A 16443-nucleotide genomic window follows, 5' to 3' on the forward strand; every position below is an offset into this window, starting at 1 on the left:
TTCAGAAGTGCATTATGTAACCTGCCATGAACTTGCATTCCAAACTTAATACATACCTTAAGACAACATCAACCTTCAGTGAAACCTTAAGTAGCACAGAGCATAAAAGACCCTTCTATAATATAGAGAAATCATTCAAAGTTAGAGTACATTGTGCAACAGACCTTACATCTATAGAAATTATAAGTTTCCTGAGTCCAGGGGCCATATCTGTTGTTCACCATTATTTCTCTAGGTTCTAGCATATGTTGCATCTATATTGGTTGACAGTTAATATAAGAATGGAAATTTGGTCAATATTTTCAGTTGAATAAGTGGTCATCATTATTTTAATAATACTATAACTCCAAAACCAATGGAAACAATCAGTATGAAAAAGAGGAAACAATATAAATTATCATTAAAAGAATAATTTTGCCAATTTTTGGTATATAACTTATAAAGGAGAACAGTCAATTTAATTTTTTAATAAAGGTTGTTACAGTTCTTTCTCAAAAAAATAGTTTTCATATTTTTATGAATTTATATTTTTTCTTTATAGTGCTCAAGTGATTAAGAAATGTGTTTTAATGCACCCCAATGTTCATAGCAGCACAATTTACAATAGCCAAGTGCTGGAAGCAACCTAAATGCCCATCAGTAAATGAGTGGATCAAAAAATTATGGTACATTTACACAATGGAATACTACACAGCAGAAAGAAAGAAAGCGCTACTACAATTCATGACAGCATGGATGGAACTGGAGAGCATTATGCTAAATGAAATAAGCCAGGCGGTGAGAGACAAATACCATATGATCTCACCTATAAATGGAATGTAATTAGCAAAGCAAGCAGGCGAGGAAAATGTGACCAGCAACATTGAAAGAAAGAAGAAACCGACGGGGACAGGAGGGAGGGAGGGAAGGGAGTATCTGGGAGGGGAAGGAGAAGGGTCAGATCAAGGACCAGCTGTGAAGGACACATGGACGAAGCCAAGGTGAGGAAGGATTGAGGGGGGGCGGGTGGGGGTGTGTGGGGCAGAGGAAAGTGGTGGTGGGTAAATGGAGACAAATGTATTTGAAAAATTAAAAAAAATAATTTTTTAAAAAGAAAAAACATAAAAAAGAAATGTGTTTTAAGTTAATGGAGCTATGTTGAGAAAACTGAGAAAAACAGCCAATTCCTGTGCAGAGCAACGATGAACTCATGGTTCTTAGGCTTTCAGAGTCCCTGGCAGATAGCACACATGGAACCCCACTGTCATAAGTAAGAAAAAGAAAAATAATCAAAAATAAAACCCAACTTGGGTGGACGGTGTATAGTAACACCAATCATGAGGCTTCACACATACACAAAATGTTTTAAATAGGCAGAATTCCTCTCCCAATTTTAGTAGGTATTAATTTTTGCTTTAACTTAAATTTCTTTTAAATTTTCACCCAAAGTTATGTTTATTGATTTTAGAAGGGGGGTGGGAGAGAGAGAGAATTCAATGTGAGAAAGAAATATTGATCAGTTGCCTCCCATACATGATCTGACCAGGGACTGAACCTGCAACTTAGATATGTGCCTTGACTCAGAATCAAATTCTCAGCCATTTGGTGTATAGGATGATACTCCAACTAACTAAATCACCCAGTCAGGGCAATTATGATGTGCCTTAGTATGTGCCACTTTGGGTTCATCTTCTTTGGGACTTACTGAACTTCTGGGATTTGTATGTCTATTTGCTTCACCAGGTTAGGAAAGTATTCTGTCATTTTTTTTTTAATAGAGTCAACTTATAGGTGAAGTCATATGGTATTTGTCGTTCATCAACTGGCTTATTTCACTTACCTTAATAATCTCCAGTTCCATCCATGTTGTCATAAAACGTAGGAGTTCCATCTCTTTCTTTCTTTCTTAAATGCAGATTGATTTTATTTTTTAAATGTGAAAGTTAATTATAAATTATTAAAAAATTTGAAACCATTATAAAGTCTCAGCAATTAAAACAACATACCAGCACAGAAATAATCAAATAGATCAATTAAATATACTAAGCATTCTAAAGGCAAACATATATATCTGTCTAACAATGTAATATATTATTAAGTTGATATTTCAAATCAATGGGTAAAATAAGGCTTCTTGAACAAATAAGGTGCATGGACCAATATAACTTGAAATGAAAAAAATATAGAGCCCTATTTCACACATTATACAGGAAATATTCAGGTTTGTTAAAAATCAATATGTAGAATCTAAGGAGTTTTAGGAGAAAATACAAACTAATATTTTTCTTACCCTGAGGTAAAATATTCAAATCCAGAAGCCATAAAGTAAAATATTGGCAATATGACTATATTAAACATTTAAGATTGTACAGTAATATACATATAAAAAAGTTAAAGGAGAAGTAATAGAATAGGAAAGTATTTACAACACATCTAAAAAGTGTTAATGGTTGATTTGTTTTTTAGGGAAAAAATTCAACAAATATTTAATCAAAAAATGGATAAAGAATACCAAAAAGTCACTTAAAGATTTTTTAAAATAATATAAATAGGCAAGAAATATATTAAAACAGGTTTAGTTTTAACAAATAATAAAGGAACAATTAAAATAATACACCATCACAATCAGATTAATTGGTAAAAATATTGGTAATATCAAGTATTGGCAACCATGAAAGGAACTGGGTATTCATAGACTCTTTTTCTTCATCTTAAAGCAGTCTCTTTAGCATATTTTGCAGTGCTGGTTTGTTAGAGATGTATTCTTTTACACGTCTTTTGTCTGAGAAACTCCTTATTTCGCCTTCTATTTTAATTGAGAGTCTTGGGAGGTAGAGCAATCTTGGCTGCAGACCTTTGCTTTTCATTACTTGATATTGGGGCTCCCTTAGATGTTACTTCCTCATTCTTCCTTACTTGCTTTAGGATTCTCTGTTTGTCTTTGATATTTACCATTTTAATTATGATGTGTCTTGGAGTGGGCCTCATTGGATTCTTCTTGAATGGGACCCTCTGTGCTTCCTGGACTTGTGTGACTTTCTCCTCCAATTAAGGAAGTGTTCCATCATTACTTTTTCAAACAGGTTCTCTATCCCTTCCTCATCCTCTTCTCCTCTGGTATCCCTGTTATACGAATATTATTACATTTTAGGTTTGCCCTGTCTTTCCCTGAATGCTTCTTCATTCTTTTGGAGTCTTTTTTTCATTTTCTTGCTCTTTCTGGGAGCTTTTTTCCTACCTTGTACTCCAGCTCACTGATTCGGTCCTCGGCTTCATATAGCCTGCCTTTGATTCCTTCTACTGTGTTCTTCAATTAAGAAATTGTATTCTTCATTTCCTCTTGTCTCTTATTGAAAGTTTCTATGTCTTTTTGCAGGCTGATATAGTTTGCAGTAAGTTCCTTGTAGTTTCCCTGTAGATTTTGGTAATTCTCTCTGAGCTCACTGAGCTCATTGAGCTTCCTTAGAATCGTTGTTTGGAACTCAATATCTGATAGTTTTCTTGCCTCTATTTCATTTAGTTCTCTTTCTGGGGATTCCTCCTTTCCCTTTGAGTGGGGCATATTTCTTTGTCTTACCATTATTTTTGAGACTCTTCTCTTTTGATTCTGCTTCTTGTTGAGCTGTCTTGATTTCCTGACTTTATGGTATGAACTTGCATGGTAGGAGACCAGATGTCATCCCTGTCTGACCTTAGGCAGTCTGTTAAAAACTTCCAGGAATCTATTGTCTGTGGCTGTGTCCTTCAGCTGTGAATATAGTCATTCTGCACTCAGCAGGCTGCCTTAGACAGCTCAGGGCGGTGGGGTTCCTGTACCTCCTGGGGTTGGGGTTATTGGGTCCTCTCACGCTGCTGCTGCGTGGGGGATGAGTCAGCACTGGGATCCAGCTGGCTACTCTCTCAGTTCTCTCCCCAAAGCCTCCTTCCCCAGTCTCTCCTCAGGCATCTCTTATTCCTTTAATTTTAAATGTTTGTCACTTATTGTATTGTATATTGGCCTTCTTAGCATTTCTGTACTTTATTGCAATATTTTATGGTTTTGGAAATGAAAATAAAGAGATGGTCATTTTTAAATATTATTTATTGTTTTAGGGCTCAATCTTTTTGGTAGGTTTTAAATCTCCTTATATATAAAAATTGTTCCACCATGTACATCCTACCATCCACCTCCACAAATATAGATTGCAAAAATTGAAAAATTCTGATCAAACTTAATTTTGTTACTATTTACAGTATTTTATAATGCTTTCAACTTAAAGAAAATCAGGACAAAATTGCAAACTGCATTGATTTTTTTCTTTGACACTAAAAGGAAATATGAAACCAAAGTATTTCATGTCATTTTATGAACATATAGAAATAACAAACCCCTTTCTCTAATTATCATTATTCATGCATTTTCTTGGAAAGGTTGTTTAAGTGCTAGCAATATTTATTAGAAATCAAGTTTTATTTTTTTGCCCTGAGATTCTGTCCTAATATGATAATATTACCTCTCACCTCATTAATGCAAGTATGACCACATTAGAAGGCAGGAGTTGCATGTTTGAGTTCTATCTTTGTGAGCTTCTCATGCTCTTTCAGGAAAGAAATGTGTAAGTAAGTGCTTTACTGCAATTCTAACTTGAGAGGTAAACAGGCTCATATCTTCTCTGCCAATAGTTGATGTTTTCCTGTGGGGCGGGGGGGAAACGATAAGTGGCATGCATAATAAATATCATGAACAGGAGGACACTCAAGAAGTAAATTAATGAAATATGCTGCTAAAATTAATTCCAACTTAATAATCAATCAGGGATTTCAGATTGAATATCTCCTACACATACATCACCATTAAAGTAATGATAGGAAATATACAAATATAATCATGGAATTATAGATTCTGAGGAAAGACAGGAGTCTTAGAATACACCTACTCAATATACACTCCAAATGATTTTCTTCTATCTATTGGATTTCAAGGGGTTTTAGTTTTTTTGTTCATTTTTAAATCAGGAATTGTTCATGTATCTTTGAAGCCCCAGCACTTACAGAACAATAGCTGTCTTTGAAAGACATACAGTAATTTTGTTGAATGAGTGAATGCATAAGTTCATTAATTCACTCATCCATACCAAGCACTTAACTGGTTCATCAGCCTATGTTTAAGTGCTGAGTAATAATATAGTATAGAAATCGTCTTCCACACCTTTGGGGCAAACCCTTTTGCTATTAGATCCATTAAATTTTTGTTAGGTAGATATTATGGTCTTTGGTACAGTTAAGAAATTTGTATAATGATGGGCTCATATGGAATCAACCTACTCTCTCTGTAGGACCCAGGAAAAAGAAGCTCAAAAGTGGGCCCAGCACCAGGGTCTTGCTGATCACCTAGGGAAGGAGAAGGAAATCTCTTCTGCTCCTAAAATGGGGCTTGTGTGGGAATGCCCTGCTCAGAGGAAACAAAATTACCTGGATATGCAGGGGTGGGCAAAAGTACATTTATAGTTGTGAGTATATGAAACATGGAGCTTGTTTACCTTGTATTATTATTTAATTATTGTATTATTTATTTGCATTTCAACTATAAACCTACTTTTGTCCATCCCTGTATTTATTTCATTAGTAATATTTTTAAAAATCTAAGAAGCATTCACTTCTGAAGCAATGCAGATTAGTTTTCATTGGAAACCTGCTCTGACAAGATACCCTTGTCCTAAATCATACCCTTCAATTCAGCAGGTGCTTGGTGGCCCCAAGCTGATTTTCAGGCTGATTTTTCCCCTGAGCTTTATATGATGAAAATTAACTCTCTTTTTCAGGATTACAAACCAGCTGTTATTGGTTTGAAATTCAATGTCTTACCACTTTTTCTTACTTCATTTTCTCAAGACTTAGCAAAATTCCTGTCTTTATATTATCTTGATGCTCAAGGACACATTTCTCATCCTATTCTTTCTAGACAGAGCGGAGCAATCACAGCCAGAACTTTTCTCCATGGAAACCATCAAAGGCCAGTTCACTTTGTCAATGGGAAGGATAGTGCTTTACCCTATGTCATTCTGCTGATCCAGGTGGCTTGAAATGGACCATGAATTTATCATCATTAACATCATCATTAGCAACAACAGCATTATAATCAATGGCAAATATAAAATAATGTAACATTAAAGTCATGGTTCATGAGACAGTGATGTATATTGTGTTTATCAAGGTATGCTCTTTTAGGCACCGGCACTAGAAATGTCTGGGCTACATATTCAAATTTCTGATTCTTGTGCCATAATGAACTCACTAAGTTGGAATCTTATAGGTTAATGTTCTCAGGTATAGATATTTACAATATTATCAGAATAAGTATTATGTACATTGAGGATTGTGAACCATTACAAAAGTATCTGATGGCTAATATTTGTTCCCATATTATTTTCACCATTTTTATAAAGACACAGGTTATAAATTTTACTCAGCTAGTTCTCTCCCCTATACCCAGCATCCAAAATCACCTCTAATGATGATGTATACTTAGGAATTAAGTAAAATATATTAGGATGTTTTTCAAGAAGTTATATTATTTAATAAAGTATTTTTTCTAATCTATAATTTTGCCCATATAGATGTTATTTAATCCATTTCTTCATCTTTGACTCACATAAGGAGGAAAAGGAAAATAACCACCATCTACCCCATCCACCACAGAACAATCCTTTATCTGCATACCATTCTTAAGACAGCCTTTAGATTTGTTTCTTCCTGATAAATAAGCTTGGTCATCATCCAGCAGCCATTCAGTGGGATCATAATCCACTTTGCTAAAACTGAACTACATTCTTCCATGCCAGTCTCCTCCTCCTTCTAGGTTTTGTTTTCTCAGGGGAAAACATCACAGCTCACCAGATTCTGAGTTAGCCACACCACAGTGAGCTGTGATTTGGTCATATCCCATACCCAGATAACCAGAGTTCTTTTCATCACTCCTTCAAAACCACTTTCAAATGTCTCTCATGCTTTCCAGTCCCTTCACTGAACTGTTAACACTAGTGTCTCCAAGCCCAACAATAAAGTTAACATGTATGTCACGTATTACTTTCTAAATTTAAGAAGTAATTGTCATTGCAGCCAAACTGTGGACTGTAGAGTACATGCTCCACCTAAAGACATTCAGATCACACACAGACACACACACACACGCGCGCTGCCCAAACAAAACAAATGTTTGTAGTTTGCAAGCCCCATTTAGCTTGCTCTCTTTATTTTCTTGTTATTTTATCCTTCCATTCTCCCTACCTTCTTGCTCCTAACAACCATTGCTCAAGTCTCTGCCTCCAGGTATTTCACCTGTTTAGACTGTACCGGAAAGGCATGCAGTTTGTATGGGTCTCGTTTACTTGACTTTAGTAAAATGTCCTCCAGGTTTACTCATGGTGTCATAAATGGCAGAATCTCCTTTTTTAAAAAATGAATAACAATCCATTGTATATAGGGTGGGGCCAAAGTAGGTTTACAGTGGGTAGTACAGAAAGCAGAGTTTGTTCTTATATTATTGTTTATTAATTATTGTATTATTTCCTGTATGAACAACTATAAAACTACTTTTGCCTCACCCTGTGCACTCAGCATTTCTCAAATGGACTGTTGATTGCAGTGGCTTTCACACTGCCACTAATCTATTTCTCCTTAGTCTCACTGTCACTGGTATAATCCTCTGGAGGTTAAATATTGCCATATTGCTTCCTTGCTTAGATAATAACATTAACCAAGCATAGCTACTATTCTGAAAGAGGAGGTTAAAGGAAATAAGTGAAAGCGGGATGGAACTAGAATAGAAAAAGTATTGTGGAGGTGGTTAGAAACTTCAGACTAGGTTTCAGGAAGGAGGGTTTTGTTTTTTCCACCTCAGAGTAGGAGGCTGGAGCTGGAGGTCAGATGGATTCCGGTAACATGATGGAGTGAACAGAAGACATGGGCCTCTTCTTTCTCCTTATGATGTGTCTTCCCTACTTCCTTCCCTTTGCTGTCTCCTACTCCCATCCTCTCTTTTTTTCCTTTCTTTTATCTCCCCTTTTGCTAATGCAGTCTAACATGGCTTCCTACTGCTGACTTATTTCCTTTTCTTTTAATTTCTCTTTTGTTCTTCTTCTTAAGCTCTCAGTATCATTTATACCTCAACCCCAAATCCTTCCTTCACATTCCATAAAATGGCATTTGAACTTGGATAGCCTAAAAGGTACCTTTACTGCTTTATATGCATTGCCTATCATCAACATAACAATAGAAAAATGTGATCCTTCATATTTCTCTTTAGGCCAAAAAGCTACTTAAATTTAATTATTATTTAGTTCATCATTGCATTTATTTCTCAATAGGTTTTTTTTTTTCTGGTTAGTTACTCTAAGTAGAATGACGGTATTCATTCCTTTGTCATAATTAATTACATTCCTTTGCATCAGTGTTCAGAGTTGTGGGAATTACATGAATACTGGAGGGAAATAAACTGAAGTACCATACTTGCTTCAAATTATCTTCACAAAAATACACAGAGCAGATAATAGCCATTTATAACCTGTAAGATATATCCAGCTGAGTAAAAATCTGAGAGAAACCACAAGAAAACTTAATGAAAAAATATTTTAAACACAGAAAATAAAGCTTTAAAATATGTAAATTTAAAAACTATTATTTAATATTTATAAAAATAATGAGAAATAATCTGACCAGAAGTATAATAACATCAATAAATTTGTGGATATTTAAGTACAATGCATGATTCCAATGAAATACACAAATATGTATACAAATTATATATATGCTCAAAAGATATTAATATTGTTTGTGCAGAAAATTATACATATAGAATCATAAATTGTTAGGATAAGAGAGACATTAATAATCATCTCAAGTTTAATATAATTTTTAAGATAACAAAACTGGCCATTCAGAGAAATAAAGAATGAAGGATAAAAGAAGGATGAAAACATTTCCATTCTGAAAGGGGTACCTCTTTGCATACAGAAGAATCCTGGAATCCTGTTTGGTTATAATTTTGTCTCCCTCCTCCCAGAGGTCATATCAGATAAGAAAAGGCTGGTCCTCCAGATAAGTAGTCCTCTGATGCCCTTAGTTTCTCTACAATGGTTATTGATGGCCAATGATGGTCACCGTAGCTCAGATTATTTGGTTAATCTCATGTACTGCCTGTTACCTAAAGAGAAAAACACTAGGAGGCATGGGTAGGATGTGCCCACCTGCCCCTGGATAAATAGTGAGTGGTTTCCTGAGGATGGATGTCCATAGATATTCTTCAGAGACAAGATGGGTACATAGATGGGCAAAGAACACACATAATACTGCATGAGTATAGAAATACAGGTGAATGATGGTGTATGCCTTTGTATTAGTAGAAAGACTTTCAGTGAAATTGGGTACCACACTGTGAAAAAACAAAACAGTTCTATTTCTATGGCCCAAATTTGAACAATGAACACAAGAGCAAGTATCAAGAGGAAAATAACATTTTGTTATTCTCTTTTGCTGAAGTTATAAGCTCTGCAGAGAGATGTACAGTTGATGGTAGAATGAGACAAGGAACTCTGAGGCTTTCCTGTCTGGAAGGACTTGAAAAATTGAGGAGGGACAGAAACACAAATCAAGACAAATGAGAAAGAGATGCCCACTGATGCAGAGGATGGAAGGTAGAATCATCCATGTAAAAGATGCTCATGAATATATTCCTGAAATATGGCTGTGATATCAGAAAACTATTTCATATAAAGTAGATAAAACTTCGAAGTCTTTGAAAATGTTTTGTGCACTTATCTTTTTCCCCTTAATTAAAGAATATGTCATCCTTATGCACATATTCATGTATATTGTTGGGTAGATATATCCTAGTATATAGAGGTGGCAGTATCCGGCATCTCAGGGCTTCTGGTTTGCTATTAGTTAAGAAGATTGCAGAATTTCCTTAAACCTCAACTTAGGGGTAAATGAAGTTAGGAAAACCAAATGGTTTATTTTACTCAATGTTGCTTTCTAAGCCTGGTTAATCCATCTACCTCTCTCCCCAACTCTATTCGTACCACTATGTCTAAAAATATCATAATTTCCCCCACTTGGCCATTGCAGCAATGCTTGTTGTGTGGTTGTTGATTGTCAGGCTTTAGAATCACCAACTAGTGGGTAGGTGGGAGAGGCAGGGGAATCCTCATTAAACTGTAGATTCCTGGGCCTCCCACCAGACCTGATGAATTAAAGAATAGGCCGATCCAAGGAATCTGCATTTTCCTTCTCTTTTCAGGTAATTATCACGAGCCATAATATTTGCAAAACATAGTAGCACAGCATTCTCTTGATTTATTTTAAAAAATCTGCATGAAAAGGATTATCTTCCTCTCTACTGGTATCCCTTGGTTATGAGACTCAGATGAAATATTAATTTCAGGACCACACCAGGGCTTACTGCTTCCTACATGCCAGCATCTAGGTAACAGAAACCTGTAGAGCATCATTAGGAAACTAATATTCTTATAAATGTCAGCCAGTGGCAAGACAACAATAATGAATCTTTATACATTTTATGTACATTTCCTACCTCATCAATCAGAAAAGTCAATCTGACTAAAATGAGAATTTTAAATCCCACTCTTAACTTAAAGTATCCAGAGAAACCCTTGAGTTATATTGATGGGAATTCCCTTCCCCTCTTTTTTTTCTTATATCAGAAACACAGTGAGACTTCAACTGTTCTTTATCTCTGGTCAAATGATGAATGATGTTTTCCTTTTATTTCATGTTTTTCTTCAGTGTTCAGAATTTACATTACAGAATTTTCTTAGTCTTATAAGTTGTTTAAAACAGAAAAAAACTTGACAGTTTCTCACAGCACAATAAACAGTTTATAGTAAATCAAAATACATTTTTACCCTAACCACCATTTTAAACTAATATTTAACAAAGTATTTCCTTGTCAGTTTCTGTTCTGCAACCTGGTGGCCTGCATTCTACCTTCAAGCATACTGTTCATATCTGATACTAATTTTCATGAGATACATATTTAAGTAACCACAAAAGGAATCACTCTGTAATATTAAAGAAAAGATTGCACAGGGAACAAGCAGATTCAGCACTAGAAATGTGATTATTTACATCTCAGACAAGATAACTTTTTTGTCCCCTTGAGGTGGAATTATCTGACAAATTAAATATCTTTATTTGGATGGGATGGGATGATGAGAGTTACTTCCTGAAATACAGAGGAATTTATATACCTTGAATCAAATCACTAACATGATTTTTATTTAGCAATTCACTTTAGTCTGAGTATTTTATTGCTTAGATTCTCAATAAAATTGTTCCATATTAGACACTGGTTTACACTACACAAACATTAAGTTGATCAATTCAAAGTGGGCATAAGCTTAAAAAAGATTTCTTAATTTCCTAGACTTATATTGTTTATTAACTTTTTTCCTTAACTCTGAGCTTGACTGGAGTTCTTTTCAGAAATTTACTCAACCTAGTTCAACACTTCGTAGTTGGGTTAACCATCCTGGATTTTAAATGTAAAACTCAAATGTCACATATAATAAATGTTAAAAATATTAATGTCCAGTATTTAATATCAAACATTACCTGAATAAATAGAACTTTCTAGATTTTTTATTGTTTTATTTGAGACTCTCTGAAGAAAACAGATTTTTTTTCAAGTTATATTTTTTCATAATTAAAATAAGGTTTCTTTCTTAGGTATCAAATCCCCATGAAAGGAATTCATGAGGTCATCAAATGTTTATAAGTTATTAGGACATGTGCCAGATCATATTATGAAAATGTCTGGCATTTGAAAGCAATACTGTGTACTGAAACAGTTAAAAATGTAAGCCATGAGTCAGACTAATAGTGTTCAAATCTTTTATTCTCTATGTCTTGGTGATTTTGCACAAATTCTTTAACATTCTATACAGCAGTATTATCATTTAATAGCATTTTTAATAGGTTGCTGCAAGGATTAAATGAGCTAACCTGTAAAGTGCTTAATACAGTGCCATAAAGAATAATATATATAATGATACATATTACATTTACATAATAGCTATATAAATGTAGCTATTATCATTATTTTATAAGTAGAACTATTATTACATAGCATAATAATTCTTATAGTGTGTTGTTATATTATTATTTTAGTAGGCTCTTAGTAATTAATTGTAGAATAAATGAGTGAATGTGCAAAAGCATTCTTTTTACTGAAGTATTTGAAGTTAAATTTTTATCACAGAATATTTTAACTATGGAGTGTTAGTAAAAACTAGAAATTACATCTGATTTTTATCTAAATCCTTTTCCTACTAGATTGCTGAGGATTCCAAGGGCCTGGCCTGGGCAAAGGGGATATCTTAGGGTTGGGGCAGGGTTAATAGAGTGCCTCTTACCATATCCTGGGTTCAATGCAAAGAATCAAAGATGGGAAAAGGAGAAAACCAGGATCTGTAAATCAGAAAATCAAGCCACCAAAGGGGTGGTCCAGAAGCCAAGAAACTGGAGAATCAGGGAGATGAGAGTAGAAATCAATGGATTAGAGAATATGCTTGAAGTTACCACTGAGACAAATCCTGGGGCAGATATGGTCAACATCTCTGATTACTGAGCAAGGAGTCCATATTTAAGATGCTGAGGACTAGACCAGGCAGTTGGTGCCTTCCTCACTTCTATTCCTGCTGCACTGCTTATATCACACTGAGTATAACCAGTATTTACTTGTATTTTAGGCTAATGCACATATTCCTACCTTCAAAAAATGGCATACTCATACAACCTCATCTCAAAAGTTATAAAGCATCTTTCTCAGCAGCAAAACAAACATTTAAATTTCTCCTGACATCAACGCACATACCAGAGCACAACAACATGATAAAATCATCAACAGAAACCAAGGACTACAGGCTATGGCAGATACTGAATATAATAATTTGTAGGCATCTCAAAGATTATTTGGGGAAAGGAAAACAAAAATAAAGGAATGAATGTCAAATCAATAAAACTGATTTGTATTGAAATAAGACATCTTTAGAATATGATCTTTATCTGAATCAGATCTTTGCTCAAGAGAGAGGATAAGGAATTCTAGCTTGATCTTGCTAGCAGTATGTTGAATATTCATTTTCTGCAACAGAATGCAATTTGCATAATGTGGGGCTCAGGTCTGTTTGCAAGAACATCCTTCAGGGAACTCAGAAGAAGATTCCAAATTAACAAGAGAGTTTTCCAGCTCAGTATAAAGGGAATCCACAACTCACATTTTCTTTTATTTGACAGGATATCCCAGAATTCTTAAGGAAAACATATCAAATTTTATGGGAGGCCCAGAGAATGTTTCTGCTTAAGTCTGTGTGCATGTGAATGCACCCTTGTGCATGTTTCTATATACGTTATACATACGTAGTTTTTTTGATGATGGTATTTAACAACTCAAATGATGGTATTTAACAACAGAGTTTTAAAGAATCCATATGAATATGTTCTTTTAAATTAGAATTTGGGGTTTCTTTGGGTAATTTCCCAAAAATGTAATCGCTAACCCATAAGACAGTTCCATTCTTAATTTTTGAGGTATCTCTATACTGCTTTCCACAGTACTGCACCAGTCTGCATTCCCACCAACAGTGCAAAAGGATTCCTCTTTCTCCACATCCTCGCCAGCACTTGCTCTTGTTGATTTATTGATGATAACCATTCTGACAGGTGTGAGGTGATATCTCATTGTGGTTTTGATTTGCATATATCTGACAGTGGCTGACGCTGAGCATCTTTTCATATGTCTATCAGCCATCTGTATGCTCTCTTTGGAGAAGTGTCTATTCAAGTCCTTTGCCCGTTTTTAATTGGCTTATCTTTTCTTTGGTGTTGAGTTTTATTAGTTATTTATAAATTTTAGATATTAATCCTTTATCAGATGTATTGGTGAATATGTTCTCCCATTCTGTGGGTTGTATTTTAATTTTGTTGTTGGTTTCCTTTACTGTGCTAAAACTTTTCAGGTTGATATAGTTCCATTTGTTTATTTTTTCTTTTGTTTCCCTTGCCTGAGGAGATATAACAGATAAAATATTGCTATGAGCAAAGTTCAAGATTCTACTGTCTGTGTTTTCTTCTAGGATTTTTATGGTTTTGAATTTACATTAAAGTCTTTAATCTATTTTGAATGTATTCTTGTGTGTGGTGTAAGAAGGTGGTCTAGTTTCATTTTTCTGAACGTATCTGTCCAGTTTTCCCAACACCACTTATTGAATAAATTATCTTTAGCCCACTGAATGTGTTTGCTCCCTATGTCAAATATTAATTGACTGTAAATGTATGGGTTTATTTTTGGGTTTTCTAATCTGTTCCCTTGATCTATGTGTCTGTCTTTATGCCAGCACAAGGCTATTTTGATTACTATGGCTTTATAGTATACTTTGATACTAGGTAGCATGATTCCGCCAACTTTATTCGTCTTTCCCAGGGTTATAGTTGCTATGTGGGGTCTTTTGTGGTTTCATATTCATTTTTAAAATAGATAGTCTAGTTCTATGAAATACATCATTGGCATTTTGATAGGAATTGCCATTGCAGCATTATTTACAATCGCCAAGATAAGGAAGCAGCCCAAGTACCCACCAATAGTTGAGTGGATAAAACAACTATGGGACATTTACACAATGGAATATTACTTGGCCATACAAAAAGAAGAAAAATTTACCCTTTGTGGCAGCATTGATAGACTGGAGAACATTATGCTAAGGGAAATAAGCCAGTCAGAGAGAGACTAATACCATATGATTTTGCTTATACATGGAATCTAATCAACAGTCTAAACTAACAAGCAAAGTCAAGACAGACTCATAGAGAGCAGGTTGATGGCTATGGTGGAGAGAGGGGTTAAGGGGTAGAAGATTAGCAAAAAGAAAAAAGAACCCATGGGCATGAACAAAACAGTGTGGTGATTGTGGAGGGGAGGGTAGTTAAGGGTAATAAATGAAAATGAAAAAAATTAAAAAAAGAAAAGAAAAAGAAATAATGTATAGGAAGATGGCATGCAAAACCAAATAGGAGCATTTTTCTTTGAGGCACTATGACTTTAATCTATTGATTTTTGCTTAAAGGATAATAAAAGTACTTTCATTTAAGTATCTATTGCTGAAACCTGAGGCAGATATGAATTCTAATAGTATTATAATGTATGAATACAGCACATCTGAATGCAAATTATTTGCAATTAGTAAATATTCCAGAAGAGGTTAAATGGCTGGAAAAGTGCTCAACTTCTGTCCATACTAACACAAAACGAGGAGACTTACTCAGAGCTAAAAGCAGTATATATTTTGATATTAGAATTATTGTCCTAGTAAAATGTTTTTACAATTTGAATTCTTATTTTAAAAGAACTACTCCCTTTAAAATTTTCTTTTTTCTGTTTATAAATTGCATTAATTTTATTATTTTTCAAAATAATCTTCTATGAGGCACTCTCTAAATACATTTCTAATAGAAATAAAAAGACTATATTAACATCAACTTTCAAAATCACTAAATTTTCTATGAACTAGGTCACTTTTAAAATATGCAAATATACAATTTTAAGAGGTAAAACCACTCTTCTGCTTGATATGCTGATATTAACAAAACTGATAAACAATGAACAAACAGCTCCTACAACACTGTAGTAAAGACCAAAGAGGTCACAGTCAATAGACACAGAATTTCCTTATTTTTGTTTTTGCTGCTACTGTTATTTTGCAAACACTGAATGAAGGACTAATACCTTTGCCATGTTACTTACTGATGGGTAGAGGTAACCTTCTCCATTCATGGCTATGTACAACCCTGTCTTCACTCCCTGGATGGCAACAACGCGCAGTCCCACTGGTATGAGGTTGAACAGTGCTGGAAATAGAAACATGGTCTGTCACAAATGAGCAGAAAGAAGCAAAGCACTGCCATCACTGTTCTCACTCTCATTTATTTTATTTAAGAAACATCTTTGTTACAAACTTCTGAGAGTTCCAATTAACTAAGTTTATTTCTCTTTAAATTAAGAAGTTTCTGCTATGAATAAAATGAGCACCTGACTTTCAGTTTGTAGATCTTTTTAGCAGTCTTCCTATAGCATTTTAAAGAGCTAGTAGGAAAATGAAAAGAATCAAGCTTGTCATCGTACTTCTAGTATCACAATCTTTAACTTCACTGGATACCAAAACTAATCAGCCTTGAAGATTCTCAAAGACTAGAATTTTTAAAGTCCAGGTTGACTGTTTATTCTGGTCTTTCATGCTGAAGGTATGCTTTATCATTACAATGGAGAACAGGCCAGAGTTAAAAAGGTAATTCCCAAACTCAATTACTCTTGCCGAACTAACATGATACGATAGCAGAACCCAGAAAAGATGTGCACCTCTTAATGTGCTAAATTGAAAAAGAACTAACCAAACAATGCAATGTAAATTTTAG

The 16443-nt window shown here is 34.5% G+C and overlaps 1 protein-coding gene across 4 annotated transcripts in view; it reads right to left on the minus strand.

Annotated features, from left to right (window-relative positions):
- FGF14 (fibroblast growth factor 14) overlaps positions 1-16443 on the minus strand; it is a 768907-nt gene that overhangs the window by 138547 nt on the left and 613917 nt on the right. For 3 of the 4 annotated variants that reach the window (XM_054574361.1, XM_054574363.1, XM_054574362.1), the window contains one exon: positions 15776-15879. In XM_054574361.1, coding sequence (XP_054430336.1) covers positions 15776-15879 — 104 coding nt within the window. Of the gene's footprint in view, positions 1-15757; positions 15880-16443 lie in introns of all 4 variants that reach the window. The other variant, XM_054574360.1, reaches the window with a different exon arrangement.

Source organism: Pteronotus mesoamericanus, unplaced genomic scaffold (assembly GCF_021234165.1).
Source record: "Pteronotus mesoamericanus isolate MK-2021 breed Mesoamerican mustached bat unplaced genomic scaffold, CSHL_Meso_final contig_26, whole genome shotgun sequence".
Lineage (NCBI taxonomy): Eukaryota > Metazoa > Chordata > Mammalia > Chiroptera > Mormoopidae > Pteronotus > Pteronotus mesoamericanus.